The 17,737-nt window shown below is 40.8% G+C and overlaps 1 protein-coding gene and 1 long non-coding RNA gene across 3 annotated transcripts; one reads left to right on the top strand and one right to left on the bottom strand.

The window, feature by feature from the left end:
* Positions 1 to 521: 521 nt before the first annotated feature.
* On the bottom strand, positions 522 to 12,853 carry drd4a (dopamine receptor D4a). Of its 2 annotated transcripts, none has more exons than XM_071458876.1 (4): positions 11,758 to 12,853; positions 7,653 to 7,765; positions 4,039 to 4,522; positions 522 to 1,332 (listed from the first exon to the last, which is right to left on the bottom strand). In XM_071458876.1, exons 1-4 carry the CDS (start codon positions 12,028 to 12,030, stop codon positions 1,246 to 1,248), a joined length of 957 nt encoding a protein of 318 aa, XP_071314977.1. In that variant the 5' UTR covers positions 12,031 to 12,853; the 3' UTR covers positions 522 to 1,245. The 2 variants fall into 2 exon arrangements, with proteins under 2 accessions (XP_071314977.1, XP_071314971.1); XM_071458870.1 differs by having other exon boundaries at positions 3,933 to 4,522; positions 11,758 to 12,840.
* On the top strand, positions 8,398 to 16,726 carry LOC139606649 (uncharacterized). Its single transcript, XR_011684664.1, has 3 exons — positions 8,398 to 9,369; positions 9,841 to 9,970; positions 15,714 to 16,726. It is a non-coding gene; the product is annotated as an uncharacterized lncRNA (long non-coding RNA).
* The last annotated feature ends 1,011 nt before the right edge of the window (positions 16,727 to 17,737 follow it).

Here is a 17,737-nt window from a genome sequence, read left to right as displayed (position 1 = left end):
AAGTTAGAGTCTATGGCCTGTTACGCACCAAATCCTGCCCACAGTCCGTGATGTGCAGCAAGTAGAAACAGAGTTATTACAAACTTTAAAATCATATTTCGATGGTGGCCACTTTATAAGGATTGATTCAGCTCCCTAAATTGAAGCAATCCAATAACTTTGGAGATGATCGCCTCCACAATTGATGATACAATTTGATGATCTCCTCCTCAGCCGCCTGGCAGGATTATCCGTCACAAGCTGTGTTCTTCAAACTTATTTGAGCAAGTGCACATTAAAGAATCATCAACAGCAATAAATATTTAAATAAAGCTGCTTTGAAGGCCATTGCTGGATTATCTATTAAAATTGCTGCCATATGTAGAATTATCACATCAAAGTTTGATTGTTGCCAGCTGTAAAAAATATCACATGTCGATAGTATTTGGTGCCAGTTGACAAATCAATAGTTTATAAAGCATTTGCAATCTCTGAAATCTATCTAATCTAATTCAATCAAATCAATTTGTTCCTCATGCTCCTGAAGGATGATGAATATTTTATTTCACACAGACCTGTCAAAGGCCAATCACAGTGGACATAGTGAAGAAGTTCATTCATGAAACATAATGTCAACCATACAACAGGGCCAACCCCCCCCAACTGCTTCTTTAAGGGGTTCTAATTATTTTTATACTAAAAGTTGCTCTTAGCAGCTTTGTGAACAGTTCTGAAGAGGAAACTCTTATTTATTGTCATTCAGAAGGGCTCCGAGTGGTAAGATAATGTGCGAGTACATTACCAACCAGAAAGATGTCATTGCACCACACAACCTGAATTTTAGTTAAAACTTTTATTCTGAAAAGATGAATTTTCACATATAAAATCAGTTCTTGTTGGTTATGTGATGTAGATTTATTGGTGAACCTATAAACCGTTGGCTCCTCAGACTGAAGCTTCTTTACAGGGAACATGAAGCTCAAACAAACTTTGCTGTCGTCACATGTAAAAAAAAAAATTAAAACCTCACAGAGGAAGGAAACAATGGCAACATTCACAGACTAAAGACACTAACTCAACAGTCAATAGTGACTATTGCAGCTGTTGTGCGTTTAAAAATTGTCCATGCAGCAGTAGCGGTGCAGTTCTAAGAGCAGCAGCGGTGCAGAAACTTTTTGAAGAAGTTCCTGAACTCTGTGTTGAAGATAGTATAGATGACAGGGTTCAGAGCACTGTTGACGTACCCGAGCCACGTCACCACGCTCATTAGAGCCGGTGGGATGTAGCAGTCCTGACAGCGAGCTCGCATTGTGTGGAGGACAAAGAAGGGAGTCCAGCAGAACAGGAAGGCACCTGCAGGAGAAGAAGAATCAGAGATCAGATGTTTGTCTACAGTACGACAGGAACACCTGGAGCCTCGCTTTGAGTTTACCAGCATTTAGACAAAACCCTATCTTCTCCAGATGTTTCTGGGTATTAGTTTAATCTCCATACATCCAGTATACAGACAGGTTTAGCACATGCTTAGCTTAGCACAAACAATGGATGCAGAGAAATATCCACCTTGAAATTTGAGAAATGAGACATTTGCTATTTACACTAAATCTTGATATAATCTGTTTCTGGAACCAGAAGAAAAGCACAAACCTTTCTCTCAGGTTTGGCTGAATGATTTAGTATTTTTACAGTGAAATTGTGATTCATGAAAGTGCCACTTTCAATATTTATCTTAATTTTAGTGATGTCCCCAAAAACCTACCAGCCCACAGTCCTCCATACCTGCCAACTTACTAACCCATCTGATGTATTTACCTGTCTTCCTACCAATTTACCTGCCTACCAATCTGGCAACTGACCGTTACACATAGGTTACAAACAAATGATGAGCTAATCGAGCAAAGCTTCACCAACCTACCCACCAACTTACTTACCAAACTACCAGCTGACCTACGTATCAATCTAAACCACCAATTCACCAACTGATTTCTTAACCTATCTTCCTATCTGTTTACCAACCTAGCAAATCACCCACAAACTTACCTACCAGTCTACCAAACCTACCAACTCTCCTTCCTGTCTAACTACCGGTCTACCACCTCTAATTACCTACTAACTTGCTGTTGAGTAAGATGAACTAATGAGGTCAGAGCATTGTCTACTGTATCTACCAGCTTGCTTGCCAAACCACCAATTCACCTATCTATCTACCAATTTACCAATCCATCTATGGTACCTCCCAACCTACCAGCCTAATTTACCTACCAAACTAGTAACTTGCTATCTATTTACCTACTCATCTACACATGTCCCACACCACCTTACTACCTCCTCATCTACCAATCTACCTACCTTAGCTAGCTCAGTGGAAGTTGAGTGTAAATAACAGAAAGTGTGTAGACAGCTATCATAATCTTTCACCTACATCTTTGAAGAAAACAGTAGAAAACTAGACTGAAGAAACCTGGGAGAAACTGCCTTATTTTAAGTGATTCTATTTAAAATGCAGAACATTTTTTCTTGTCAAGTACTATGTACACCACCAATACAGGCCTGGAGTTCAATTTATTCTGTTGGCCAGAAAACTTTTAATTATAACTATTATAACTTGTTATTATTTTCTTTATATTGTTAAGTGCAACCCTTAGGCGACCACCTGAACTGTCAGTGATGTACACTGAGAATTGTGTCTGACCAAGACTTACGTAATAATTGGATTTCAGATTAAGAACCTGCAGGCTTAGCTGGTGTGTGCTAAAGGGAAGCACTTCTACGCATTAGGACCAACACTGAGTGCTATTAATAGGCCAACCTTTCTGTTGGTGTTAGTGCATCTGAACAGACATCAGAGGTTGAGGTGAGGCGTTCAGGTACCTGGAGTCGCCCGTTATATCACTGTTCATGTAAACGTCTGGGTGGATGGATGGATGATGTTCTTCCTAAATCTTTTGTAACTTTAAGGTTATTCATTGAATGTTTGTGAACCATCACATGAATCAATGTTTGTTCCAAATAATTTTGAGCGAGCATAACATTACCTCCTTCCAAGATCAGGAAAAAAAAAGTTTTAAAAAGTCAAAACTCCAGCAGCACTTGAACTTGGAAGAACAGATTGGATGGTATTCTTGCATGTTGTGGCTGGCTGTCTGTAATTTCTGCAGCTCAATGACTGTCTGCATCTTGCAGCCATCTACAGTTTAATTTTCAAATTTTTCTTCTTACTTTTGTCCAGAGTAGAATTGCTGAAAGTAATGCTACATATCTCTTTTTGTCAGCATTGTTGAGGACAGTGTTGTCTTGTTCGAATTAACCTAAATGGAAATGGGGTTCAGTGTTTACATGCACCGAGCTCCATGAAGTGACCAAATGCTTGTTCCATTCAGTATAATCATATGAATCCTATGTTTTCCACAATGTCTCTGTTTTGTTTTTGCTTCTGATAAATACAGAAGGTGTGATGTGTCAATTTGCTGATTGTTTTCAAGTAACTTGCCCAACGTTGCTCACAGTAAAGTTCTTTGTAATCCTGGTGTTGCAGGAGGTCTAACCCCCTCACACTGCTGACTTCCAGCAGCAGAATTTCAAACTTTCTACCTAAATTTAGTGTTTGTGTCAGTGTCAGTGTTTGGGCTGTATCACTGAAATTATAACCAGTTGACACATAGTAAACCTGGAGATTTTGGGGCATGAACCAGAACACGTAGGTCTCACAGAAAATGTTTTAATACAACAAGGGTTGCTGGAGGTTTGAGCCTTTAGGACCTTTTCCATTTTGTATAAAACTTGACACTTTATTGGCCCTGGGGCCCAGAACTCATAATTTTATTACTGAGTTTCAACTTGAGGTATTCGTCAGTCTCACAATGAAGTTGTTCTTTGGACCCTCTAATCCCTCAGCCTTGTGTGTAGTGATGTTACTGACGGCACCGATGCTGCTGAACAGGAGGGGAACTCACCCACAACGACAGGAAGCACCTTCATGGCCTTCCTCTCCCGGCTGTTGATCTTGGCCCTCTTCCTTCTGTGAGGATCAGGGTTGAACTTGATCTCTGCAAAGCTTACCGTCCGCACAGGGCCATCTTTGTACTCTGATGAATGGAAAGGCCGATCTGTGGATGGGAAGGTGGATGGTTCATCTGGAGTATCTATCAGTTCCCGCTCTATGATTGGTGGCAGCGGCGGTGGCAGCGAAGCCAGCGGTGGCAGCGTAGCAGCAGCCTCCTGCAGCTTGCGACAGGCCTGGATGCTGTTCCTTAGCTTGGCTTTACGGGCCTCCTCCCAGCGCCGCAGGCCGCGAAACATTCCACAGTACAACAGCAGCATGATGGGACAGGGGATGAAGAAGGAGCACACTGACGAGTACAGGACGTAGTCGTCGTTTTCCAGTTTACACTCACTTGGGTCGCGACCAGGCACATTGTTGATGCCAAATATGACAGGTGATGCCACGGCCAGGGCCAGGATCCAGGTGGCCGATAGCAGCACTGCCTGCCGCATGTCTACGTGCTTTCTGTTGTAGTTGAGAGGGATCAACACAGCGATGAACCTGCAACAAGTGAGAGAAACTGTACAGTCTGAGAACTGAGAACTGCCACACTGCATAACAAAATAAATCCAGCCCATACATGAACCATATGCTTGTTTTCTTCTGGCCCAGTATATGCCCCCTTCCACAGCCCAAATCTGGCCCATATACAGCATAATTGTGAGGTGCTACTTCCACATCTGGACCAGTTCTGGCAAACACACAGAAAGTCTTCTTGCTGGCAGCCAATGTGGGAGTATAACAGCTGCCCACGGACCCAGGCATATGTTGTGCCTGAAGTTTCATTTCATTTCATTTTTTTCCATCTCATTATGACTGATGTGATTCTTGTGCAGTTTCATACCAAAGAGTGGCATTCCTTCACCCATGTGAAATAGGTGGGAGGGAAAGCAGAGCTAGTGGTGCACTCCTCGTAAGTGCAAGCTAACCATTAGCTCAGACAAACAAGTTTGTCAATGAACAAGCTTGTAAACATGATCACTAACTGGAAGTTCACTAAGTTTATTAAAGAGATGTATTTGTACCATTGAGCCCTATCTCCTCCAATAACTGTCTGCAAACCATCGCTCTTTTGTGAAACAATTTACGTTTTGTTATACAATGGATTGTTTTACAAACACAACCAAAACACAATCTCCATATGCATCCCAAAAATCATTACATACTATAGTCTATAATCTATATAAAGTAAAATATGAGGGTTTTATCTATTTATCTTTTCTATTATCTATTATTTTCTCTCTCTGTTTCATGTTTTACAAATATATTCAAAAAATGCAATAGCAAGATCAAAAGGTGTTCAACAAAAGCTCCACCCTCAACTCTAATTAAATCTAAATCTGGAACATGAACTTTTTTTAATAGTATTTGGCATAAATCATGATATTACAGACACTAAAGAATGAAATTAATTTCATTTTCTCCATTACCCCATTCACAGAATTCAAAGATTATTAGTCAGACTCATCAGACTCATTAGTCATCGTTTACTTTTATGAAAAATCAAATATGAGAATAAAAACAGAAATAACATCTTCCATCATCTTAATAATTGCAAACCTTTAAGACAAAGCAGAAAGTTGTTGTTCTGTCTAAATAAATCTTTCTAACCTAAATCTTGACAGGTGATGACAGAATCAGAGCGCTTTTGTTTCTTTATTATTCCCAAATGACTGTAATTCATTTTTTAAATTTTGTATTTATTTTTATAGCAGACACTTTGACCTGCCACAGCTGGAATTAAATAAATGGTACTTCCTTTATCTCAATAACTCACTAACTGTCATGCAAAAGCAAATAATCCTGTAAAGGGTTGAGGTCGGATGCAAAAAACAGGACTGACCTCTTTGACTTTCCAACAAGAAATATTAATAATGAGTCACTTCATTCAGAGGCTCTGGCTCAGGGGCCCCCTGATCCCGTGGGCCCCTGGCCCTGTTAAATAATCCATCTGTGAATGATACCAGGGCATCAATCAGTTTGTTCTTAAAACCATCAAACATGCAGAGAGACCAGAAGATTTCCCTCTTCAACCCGTGGACTCCAGCAGCATTTTGGACTCTCTGCAGACCTTCAGGATCTGCTTCCTACGAGTCTGTTGAATTATTCAGACTCTGTCATCCAGTTAAATCTCTAACTGCTTCAAAAAGCTTCAGATCATCACCATCAGTCCACGTTAGCTTCACTGCCTCCATCGGTCTCTGATGTAATCATATTTTCTGGAGTCGGGACATCAGATTTGAGGAGCAGCCCCGGGTTTTTAGCTCAGAGTTTCATCATTCAACATCAGCCGAGGGTTCAGATAATCTCATTGAGTCAAACTAATGAGCGCAGAGCGAAACTGGCAGTTCATCACTGCGGACGCATCCTTCATTTAGAGCTTTAAATTGTTCTGTCTGCTCTGATTTTTCTTCTTTTGGAGCTTTTACAGGAAATAGACAAAAGGTCATCGTCATATTTCCACATCAGAGTGAACTGCAGTGTGACTGATTGACCCTGACGACCTTCGTGTGGAGATCTGAAATCCTCAGTAACATGTCCTCTGTGTTCCTGACAGGCCGCTCAGGTCCTGGTTTGATTAATCAGCCAGTTGTTCCTGGATGACCCTGACCTGAGGCTGGATAAAGCTCTGGCTTTGACACGGAGTATGTGAGTTATGGCTGAACTTTGACCTCTTCTTTTGAATGAGCTGCACAGAGTTTCCTCTGATATTCTTGCAGGGGTTTCAGGGTTTGTTTGTTTGACTATCTTCTCACTACAAGTGGTAACAGCGTCTGTCTGTCTGTTAAACCAGCACTTTGGTCCAGACTGAAATATCCACACAGTTAACAGGTAGACTATTATGAAATATGGTAAAAAAAAAAACCAAAACATCCATGTATCACAGAGGATGAATCCCAATAGCTAAAACTTATCCTCTGAAATATCTCAACATCTACTCGGTCAGTTGGCACAAACTTTGGTACAGACATTCATTTTCCCCAGAGGATGTATCGCAATGAACCAGTCCTCCAACCTGAACAACCACACAGGTCGTTTTTTTCAACCCTCTGATATGATCCATAGCAGTGTCTCCTGAAACGGCGCCTCTATAGTCGCAGGCGTACCGGACCGTGGTTGTCATGGTTGCAATTATAAACACGTGGACTGTTCTGAGAGCGGTGTATCTACCTTCATTGCCATGGTTACAACAATAACAACAAACGGTCATGGATAATAGAAACCACATGAACTGCTACTGTCACATGGGAATCAAACACCGCTCTCCTGTGTCATCTTCATCCATCCACCCCAACCTCCTCCTGACCTGCACTTAGTCACTCTATAAACTACGTCACCGCACTTTTCCCTTTGCTCCTGTCATCATTACTACGACCACTAGATGTCGCCTAGTAACAAAACCTAACTATGGGTCATAGTGACCTGCTGCACAAACAACCTATGGGCTCGTTTTTTTTACAAGAGGACAGTCCCATGAACCCTAAAGATTTTAGTGACCTTTTCTGTAGCGCCACCTTTAGAACAAAATTTCCTTTTGTAAACATCATCATATAAATCATATTCTCACACAGACCGGCCTACTGTTTACTTGTTTCTCTGCAGTGTGGTACCTGCACAGGTGAGCACTGACCTGTCAATGCTGATGGCGCAGAGGTTGAAGATGGAGGCGGTGCACAGCATCACGTCCATGGTCATCAGAGCGTCACAGATGGTGGTGCTGAGGGTCCACACGCCGTTCTGAAACTGGAACACACAGAGGCACGTTCAGTGAGGCCACTCATACTCATCCATACTTACTCAAGTACTGTACTTTTGTTGTACCTGTACTTTACTCAAGTATTTTCATTTTTGTTATGTTGTACCTATTGAAATATTGTACTTTTAACTCCACCATTTATCTGACAGGTGTAGCTACTTTACAGATATGAACACAATATATGAAAAGTTTATAAAAACAGCAATTAGGATTAAACCATAGTTCCTAACATTCTTAGTTTAGAGCATCTTGTCATGTTCCAGATGTATGAGTTGTTAACAGTTCCATCAAAGAGACATTTCACCTCTAACCCTGAGCCACAAAGAGGTAAAACTGTCCAATGTGAAGATGTCCAAAAATGAACACAGATTTGTGTTGCAGAACTTGTTCTAATTTCATGTATAATACAACAGTCAGATGGGACATTTTAATGAAGAATGTGTACTTTTACTTCTGACACATGAAGTACATTTTTCAGATAACAATTCTGTATATAAGTACTTCAAGTAGGATTTTGATTTTATCTTTACATCATGGTATCTGAGTTTACTGTTAAGAAAATAAATCTGAGATGATTAATGGGAGAGAAAAGAAGGAAAATAAAGTTCTGCGACACAAATGTATAATCTAATATTTCACTTTTGTGTGACATATTAGATACTTTTACCATTTTAGACATTTAACAGTTATTTAAATGAGACCATGTGAGAAGTTTAGAGGGGTGATGTCTCTCTGATGAGGAGCTGTATGTTTGTAAGAGGTCACAGGCTAAAGAAGTTGGAAATCACTGGTTTAATATTTAATATTCGTTTCTTTTTTTTAACAAGCGCATCATGTTTTTTTTAAGTGAAAATTAAATCTGCAAATTAACTAGTAGCTACTGCCGTCAGAAAAATGCTCTGTACTTTCATTTAAGTAGGATTTTGAATGTAGAACTTTTACTTATTCTAGAGTATTTTTACACTGTGGTACTTTTACCTTTAAATACAGGATCTGAGTAATTCTTCCACCACTTTCAGACAAACAGGCAGAGTAACATGTACTCAAGTTCTGTATTTCAGTACAGTTTTGAGGTATTTTTGAGGTACCCACCACTGCTGTTGTTATTACTCAGACTCAGGCTTTTACATTCAAAAACATATGATCAGCTCATTAAATATGACACATCATAGTAACATTAAGTACCACAAAGAAGGGGCGTCCCGATAGCCGAGCAGTTAGGGTGCCTGTCATTCCTCCTCTCTCTGCCTCTTTCCTGTCACTCTCTACTGTCCTATCCATAAAGGCAAATTGCCCAAAAAATATATAAAAAAAAAAGTACCAGAAAGAATAAAGAGCTCATCCTTGCCCCTGCTACAGCACACAATACTGCTTACACACTGATGCACCAGTAATGATTATCATAATAATATAATTTATAGTAATAAAACATTGATGGGGCACATTTTCCTGCTTTGAGTACTTTTACTTTTCGTGTAAAGTACCTGCAGTTTTGCAGGTAATATATTGATATTGTGGTATAACCTCTTAATGCTCCTTCCCGCAGAGAGCAGAGATCTGCGGGGCCCCGGACCCTGAGGCTGAAACAAGGGTGAGCTGAGTTGTTTTGTTTTAATTAGTTTAGTTCCTGCGGTCAAATGTTGGGTGAGACGACAAAAACTAACGCAGTTTAGATGACAGAGTGCACATCGAGAACCTGTGAGGAGGATGTAACAGGAAAAATATAATGAATGGATAAATAGACCAACAGATCTATTGTGATCGAGGGGCCACCGGCTGACCTGTGACCCCTGGAAGAGAGCCGGCCTGAGGAGGAATGTACAGACGATTGTTCTCTGAGCTCTGAGAGACAAAGACTGACTGATTTTACTGGGACAGGGACAAGTGTTTCTGTATCCACTTAGTTAAAGAAAAACATACAATTAAAAAAAATTAATTCATTCATAAAAGTGAAACAAAACTGATAAAAGAATTTAAATTAAAGATTGATCTGTCATGTGGAGGGCAAATCAAATCCAATTAAATATTGTCAAATTTGGGATCTTTGTGTTTGTCTACTCAGTGGGGTCACAGGAGGAGGCGGGGCTTCACCGGGAGGTCACCTGGAGTTCACAGCTGACTGTTAAAGGGACAGTCAGTCAGACTTCACATGAACATGTTGTTCACCTGCACAACTGCTCCAGAACAAGCGAGTAAGTGGACCTTGATTGAGATTGTTGCTCTCAAGCAAACACTAGAGACGCTCAGAAAAATTAAAACAGTTTATGACAACTGACGAGTGCAGTCTGCCGATGAAGACTGTGTGATGTGGTAGAAAGCTCCAAGATGGGTGAGAAGACTTTAAACATTAATTTTATGAAGCTTCCTCTGAGTTTCTGGCTGTAAAAACACTGAATTGATCCTTTGAACCAGTTTCCCAACCTGTGGGTCATCAAATAAAAGCCCACAGTGGGCTGCAAGACGTTTCCCACTAATGTCCTGTAAATGAATGAATGAAGGAATCATTTCAGCTCTACTGGAATACACTGTTGGGTAGTTCAGTCTATAACACAGCGTCATATTAAATTAACTCTTATTAATGCTCATGTGTTTTGTATGCACAAGCCTAATTTGTAATGTAACTAAAGCTGTCAGACAAATGTAGTGGAGTAAAAAGTACAATAATTTCCTCTGAAATTTGAAATGGAAAGTTGCAGTTAAGTTAATGAATGAATCACAGTAAAAGCAACTATAGTACTTGGGTAAATGTGCTCCGTTACTTTCCACCGCTGGCTGTAGTTGCTGTCTGGTGTCCTATAATAAGTCAGTATAAGCTGAGTGCAGGATCCCTAAATAATGAAATTAGTCAGTCACCCAGTGTATAAAACTCTTCCCTTGTTAAGCCATGCTTACCTTATCAACGCAAGCAGCTAGAATCACAGCCAATCAGGGCAATCCCTTCTTTAAAGAGTCTGACTTCCTCCTTCGTTGGTAAGAGATACTGGTATCTGAAATTTTGGTGCATCATGTTCTAGTTTTTATTATTCCTGAGTCTAATAACAGCTCTTAATTCTCATGTTTCTCATAGTTACTGCCATTTTTTCTCAACATGTTCAATGTCCTCTTTTGTCTTTTTGTGTTTTTATTCTTTTAATGTTTCCCCTGCTGCAAAACGAATTCCCTCTTGCAGGACAATAAAGACCTGAACTGAATTAAACTGAACTAGAATGAACTGAACTGAACTGTGAGAACAAAAAGTCCAAATTTTTAAGCAACAAATACTTAGTTTGACTTTTAACCTGTTATTTCCTTCTGCTGCAGCAAAATCTTTTGTTTTATGAAACCCTTAATGTTTTACCTTAAATTCCATTAATTTACCCATTAAGTGTAATAACAATGTAATTAAGACAATTTAATGGGATTATAAGGGGATACTTAATGGCTAAATTAATGGATGGTGGTGCAATGAAACAGTTTTAATGGTTTATCTGCATGGTTTAAGGGCTGTTTACTGTGTAAAACCCCAGACCTACATCGCAGCAATCCCAGCCACTGATTTGTCAAATATTTCAAAATTAATGTATAAATTAAGGGATAGTTCAATAACCCTTAAAGATAAACTTATTATGTTAAATAATGGCATTTTAAATGAAGGTGTTTTAAGGGGGTTGGGTCTTGCTTTTTCAAATTAGCTGACAAATTAAGGGATCTCAGGCTTCCACCTTAATTCAATTAGCCTAAGGGTTTTGGTATAAAGTAAGGCTAAATTAAGGGTATTTTAAGGGGATTTTGTTTCATAAAAAGTTCCTTAAACAGACTCGGCTCTTAGAAATTATATAATATTGAAATCCTGCATCTGAAGACTCAAGAGCTCTGTGGGGCCCCTGAAACAGTTGGGGGCCCTGAAGCTCTGGATGCACCTGTGCCATGAACATTCAGAGCAGCTACAAAGGGCCTCACCTGTGCTCAGACTCAGGTGTGGTCCGGCGGCTGCACTCACCTCTGAGAAGACGAAGAGCGGCAGCACCAGCACCGCCAGCATCAGGTCCGCCACCGCCAGGCTCACGATGAAGTAGTTGGTGGTGGTCTTCAGCGCCTTCTCGGTGAACACGCTCAGACACACCAGCAGGTTCCCGCAGATGATCACCACGATCAGCAGCACCCCGAACACCAGGGCCGGCAGGTTGTGTCCCGTCGCTGCAGCCGCCCCCGGCACCGCCGCCCCCGCCGCCCCCGCCTCCGCCTCCGCCGCCATGCTCAGGTTGGCCGCCATCTCCGCCGCGGCTCCTCCGCTCCGTCCCGCTCCGAGCCACAGCAGCGCTTCCACCGGGCTCTCATGAAGACCGGGCCGGACTCTGGTCACGGCGCTGCGGTCTCACCATGGTGCCACGGAGACTCAGACTCTACGGGACTTTAACTTTGCTGCTCCAGAGCGCTCCGGTGCGCACTTTACGCAATCACTTACGCGTAAAAACAGAATGGAAGCAGGTGGAATTTGGTCCGAGTTACAAAGTGAAACACAAATTAAAACATCAACTCATAATAAATAAATCGATGGAGATAAAGTTCCGTCTCTCTTCTTGAGAAACATCATTTTGTGTCGTTAAAAAAACTCAGAGGAAACAGACGGAGTTTGATCAAAGACGCATAAAAAATCCTCAGATCATCAGAGTGATGTTGAGGAAATCCAGGTCTCCTCAGCCATGAGAGCCTGTTGTTGGGTGAAGACCATCTGGAGCGGTTTGCTGTCGAGGGGCTTCAGACAGAGGTGCGTGTGTCGGCTGCTGGTGCGTTTCCCTGCTGCCCGCTAAAGGCCACCGGGGCCAAATTAGCCGATTAAAGCCGCTTAGCAGCTGCGCTTTACGGTGTCCTTCAGTCCTTGAGCTCCAGCAGGAGACAGTTTGTCCGTCTGTCTGTCTGTCTGTGCGTGTGGGTGCGAGGGAGCGTAACCGCTGCAAAAAATATCCACAACTTCAGCTGTGAATTTAAAACAGCCCATGTCACAGAGGCACATGAACAACCAGAGGAACAGTCACTACAAACAACCTAGAACCACAGTGTTGTAGATACAAACACACAGAAACACAAGAATCACGTGGTATATTATCTGATTTGATTTGGTAAAGGTGGGACTAAGTTTAAATACTATTTACTTTTTTTCATTAAACCATGCAGATAAATCTGTAATATAGACATGAAAGCACCAAAAATCCTCTTAAAATCCCATCGAAATCTAGTAGGAATATAGTTATGATCATAAAATAAAAAGAATCCATGAATCAATCCATTAATTAATAGATTTACCTTTTTTATTTGTTAGGTAGGAGAGTCAATGTTAGCAGCAAATAACTGTCTTAGATAAACACAGTGCTACTTTAGGTGTGAGGACATTTTTTTTGCATAATTTTAATCACATTTCTCCATAATGTAGCCTAACAGATCTTATGAAACATGTGATCTCCAGAATGTAGAATAAAGTTTACTGAATTTTTATCCAAATGATTTAAGAGGTCAATTTCAGAATAAAAGCCCTCATGAAGGTGTTTGAAGGTTAAAACAGGTCTGGGGGATATTTTTTGCAGTGTGGAGTGTAGGACTGAGGGTTTAACTAAGCAGAAAGGAGGAACCTCCCCACCACTACCACCACACACACACACACACACACACACACACACAAAGAGAAATCTGCAGGAATCCTATGCTTCACTTTAGTATCAACATCTGGATTCATTTAAATCAAGAGAATAAAAACACATCAGTGCAGGAACATTGGAACCTGAATGAAGTTATTACCTGTTTGCTTCAGTTATAATTTAATACTTGTGCTTTTTATGAGGACGCTATAAACATAGTAAGACAAGGATTTAAGCTTCTGTATCATACAACAGATGACCAGAATAGAGAGAATACGGAGGTGTTGCTATTGAATTGCTGATTACGAGGACTTGGGAGATAGTTGCTGGGGTCCTTGAAGAAGTTGCTGCCAAGCAGCTGCTTAGTGGTTGCTAAGGTGTTACTAGAGGATAAGAGTGTGTTTGAGGTGAATTTTCCAGTTTGTTACTATTGTGTTGATACATGAATGAAGTGGTTGGTATGGTGTAGCTACATATAGCTGTGGTGGTGTCTATGTGGTTGCTATAGTGTCTATACATGACAGGGGTGGTTGCAGAGTGGTTGCTATGTTGTAAATACATGGTTGGAATGGTTGAGTTGTTGCTATGCTGTTAATACAAGGCTAGAGTGGTTGTTAAGTGGTTGCTATGGTGTCTATATATGACTGGTGTGGTTGCAGAGTGGTTGCTATGGTGCTGATTATGGATGGGCTGGTTGCCAAGTGGTTGTTACTGTGTTGATGCATGGCTTTGGTGGTTGCCAAGTTGTTGCCACGGCCTCAGTATATATAGGGTAGTTGCCAAGTGATTGTTATTATGTTGCTATGGCTAGAGTTGTTGCTGAGTGGATGCTATGGTGTTGAGGCATGCTTGGGATGGTTGCTGAGTGGTTGCTATGGTTTTGATACATGGCTTCGGTGGCTGCTGGGTGGTTGCTATGGTGTTGATATATAACTAGGGTGGTTGCTATTGTTTTGATATATGGCGGTGGCCATGTGACTGTGGTGGGTTCTTGCCACATTGTTATCAGGCAGTTTCTATGGTGTTACAAGCTGGCTGATAACTTGTTAATATGTCAATATGCTACCAGGTGGTCACTGGAGTGTTTCTAGCACTGGCATTTAAATATTCCGAAGTAAAGTGGGAATGTTCTAGAAACAGGAGGAGTTGGTTCACTACAAACAGAAAAATGAAAAGTTTGAATTGTAATTAAAGTGAAGTTTCAGATATGCTGCAGTTCCTTTTGTTAGAAGAGTCTTCTCTGTTTGTCCATTGGAAGGCTAAAAATAATTCTGAGCGTCATAGAAGTCACTCTGGGTCGCTGAGGGGGACCGGCCAGTGCGACACGCTGCCGGTCTCCTCTGCTCTGTGTTTTATGTTGTTTGTGTGATTATCTAATATTCAGGGTGTTTGTCAGGACGTCAGAGCTCAGCTGCTGCCTTCGCTCAGTTAGTTAGAAATCTCTGCCTCCAGTCAGACTGAATATCTGAACATCAGTCTGCCTCTCAGGAATCATGAGCTGACATCAAATGAGATGATTCAGTCACATGACCTCACCTGTTCTCAGGTGGCGGTGTCTGTTTTCAGTCCAGTGTTTCTTAAATTTAAGTCTTGGTGCAGATCTACTTTAAACATAAATATAAAATTGGAGTAGTTCACTTATTTAAGGATGTTTTTCATGGGTTATCCATCAATAGAGCTGATTTTCTGCTTCAGTGAAAAACTCAAATCATTTTTCAGGAACCTGTCATCACTCTAAAAAATGTTTGGAAAAGAGTTCAGCAAGTTTTACAAAAATGTTGAGTGAGATGTTGCAATATAAGAACACAATGGGAGATTTGTCATTTGTGTTATTTCTGGGTAATTGAGGGTTTTTAGAAGTGACTCCACCTTATATCTGTATCTTTAAATGTAAATGTAAATATTCAAAAATATTAAATTCAGTTCAGGGGACTAAGGATTTCTTGACATTTAATCAGTGAGAATACAACTGAACAGTTGAATAAAAAATATAAATTATTATGTTTTTTCTTTTTTTAAATCTTGGTGGATTGAGGAAAATTTTGGATTTGTGACCTGAGTATTTCTAAAATCCTGATGGGATTGAGCAGTGCTGTGAAGGGCACTAACTCTGACTTTGATTTTTAGTTTTTAAGGAATAAAGAAAGTGATGAATTAGTCCTAAATACTAGATTTTTCCAGCACATCCCTGTTCATTTTCCTCCATTGTTTTTATTACTAAAAGTCAAGATTTGTTTCCCTTTGCAGTGATGCTCGGCTCCTTTTATCTGTATCTGACTGCTTTTACATGTTCTGCCATTTTCTCACTACCACTGCCCTTCAGTTTGCTTCAGGATCCAACAGATGCTCCAACATCCTCCTCCTCCTCCTCGTCATCACATCCCTCCACCTGACCTTCCTGCCTGTGGCTGGGAGCAGAAGGAGCAGAGGATCATTGCTGTCATGATATTCTGAATTTTTATCAACACATGCTGTAAAACAACTGAGCAATAACTCACCGATCTGTAACCTGGTTCTCCCTAGAACCTGAAGGACCCTTCGGTATAAGGTTCCTGTTGTGTTTCTGCTTTACTTTACGAACCGGGATGTTTCAACGATGTATCATTTAAACCGCGACAGCAGGACAATGTGTTAATGTTCAGTTTGGTGGAACCAGCAGTTGTGGGAGAAGTGATACTGATGTTTGGTCTGGTCTACTCTGGATCCAGGCCTCTGCTGGCGCCGCCACAAACTGGTCAGAGATTGAAACTCTCTGTAATATGTGCAGCATTGTGGTTCTTTAGTTTTCTATAATCTGCTTTGATGGCTTTGATTTTTCCTGCATTGGTTGTTTGTGTTTTGAATGTTTGAGACAGCCACTGACTCCAGCCTCCTCTTCACAAACACTAATGAGGACTTGGACATCATCATCATCTCACTCTGGTCTCAAGGTGGTGCGGTGATTTTTAATCAGAGGTCTTGTCACCTGCACTGCTGATGGATGAGCTGAGGAGTGACGTCATCCAAACCTCAAGGGATGCCAGAGGAGGAGCTGTGGACACACAGCACTATTCATTTACTTATACTTTGATTCAGTTTACCCTCCAGCAGCTGTGGGGACAGTGATGCTGCATCTGCTGGTTTTCTCTCTCCCATTTAACCCCAGTTCAAATGTTCCCATCACGGACCCCTAGCCTCTCCTCAAGGATGACTGACACCATCCTGGTGATAAACCTTGTCAGGAATGTGAAAAATAACCGTACACTGGACTCAGAGATTCTAATGGTATTCACTTACCTGTAGAAAGACTGTGTATTATATACTGTGTATTTCTATTCTATGGAGATTTAATTAAAAAAATTGGTCCCAATGGAGCATTTTGGTTATTTTTACAAATATGAAATTGTGCAACATCTAGAGTCAGTGGGATTACAGACAACCACAATGTGGATTATTTCAGTTTTCCATAGGAATACCACACAACTTCACAATCATATCAAATAAAAATCAATCATCTAAAATGAAACTGTTGCAGCAGAGATCTGAGAAAAGAATTCAAACAAGAGGAATGGCTGAGTACTTTTGCCAACTATGGAAAATAAACTTCAAAGAGCACTGGAGCCACAGAAAATATACAGCAAAAAGACCCTGTACAGTAACTCTTCTCAAGGACCACTGAGACACTGAGAATCCCTGGAAACTCATCAAAGACCACTGGAACCTCTTTAAAGATCCCTGTAAAGACCTACAGAACCACCTCAAGGACCACTGCAACCTCCTCCAGGGTTGCTGAAACCTCCTGAAGGCCCCATAGAAGTTTCTGAAGGGCAGGGAAAAGATGAAAAGTAATAAAAGATCACGTCTAAATGTTAATGCAGTGATTATTAAGAGATAGTCATGATAGTTTGAACAGGAATGTCGTGCAGGCAGCTGAGGCTCTTTCAACAGCAGAAATGAAGCTTCCTGCAGCTTCATTTTTTAAATTGAGGATGTGTTCGTACTCAGGAGGCGTAGCTGATGATGCCAACATTCATCAGAAACTTCACTCAGGATAATGAAAACAAACAGTGTATATGAGACTGTCAGAAAAAGGCAGCCACACTGGGCTGCTTCATTTCACTGAACATGTTTTTATTTGCAGTAGCGGAGATGAGTCGACACCTTCTGATGATCAGCTCGAGCCGCCATCTGTTTTACAACCTCTGATGAAATGAATCACATTAACATGCTGGATTTTCTAGGTACACTCTTTTCTCAGGCTGTTGCTCTGATTATATTTATTATCTATAAATATAAAATGTCTCAATGACAGTGGGCCTTCTCAGGGATCACTAGAGATTACAATATATATTAAAGAAAGAAAATACA

The sequence above is a fragment of the Trachinotus anak genome, unplaced genomic scaffold (assembly GCF_046630095.1).
Source record: "Trachinotus anak isolate AG129_WGS33_773 ecotype Australia unplaced genomic scaffold, CSIRO_AGI_Tana_v1 ptg000002l, whole genome shotgun sequence".
NCBI classification, from domain to species: domain Eukaryota; kingdom Metazoa; phylum Chordata; class Actinopteri; order Carangiformes; family Carangidae; genus Trachinotus; species Trachinotus anak.
The sequence above is the reverse complement of the archived record's forward strand: the minus strand, read 5'-3'. Positions and strand labels throughout refer to the sequence as shown.

What these genes read in the sequence shown, in the direction of transcription:
- drd4a (XM_071458870.1), bottom strand. Translation starts at nt 12,030, where the DNA reads ATGGCGGCCAACCTGAGCATGGCGGCGGAGGCGGAGGCGGGGGCGGCG. An exon ending in TGCGCCATCAGCATTGACAG is followed by an intron (nt 4,523 to 7,652) that starts GTCAGTGCTCAC and finishes CACTTGTTGCAG; the next exon opens with GTTCATCGCTGTGTTGATCC. An exon ending in GGTGCTTCCTGTCGTTGTGG is followed by an intron (nt 1,333 to 3,932) that starts GTGAGTTCCCCT and finishes CTTCTCCTGCAG; the next exon opens with GTGCCTTCCTGTTCTGCTGG.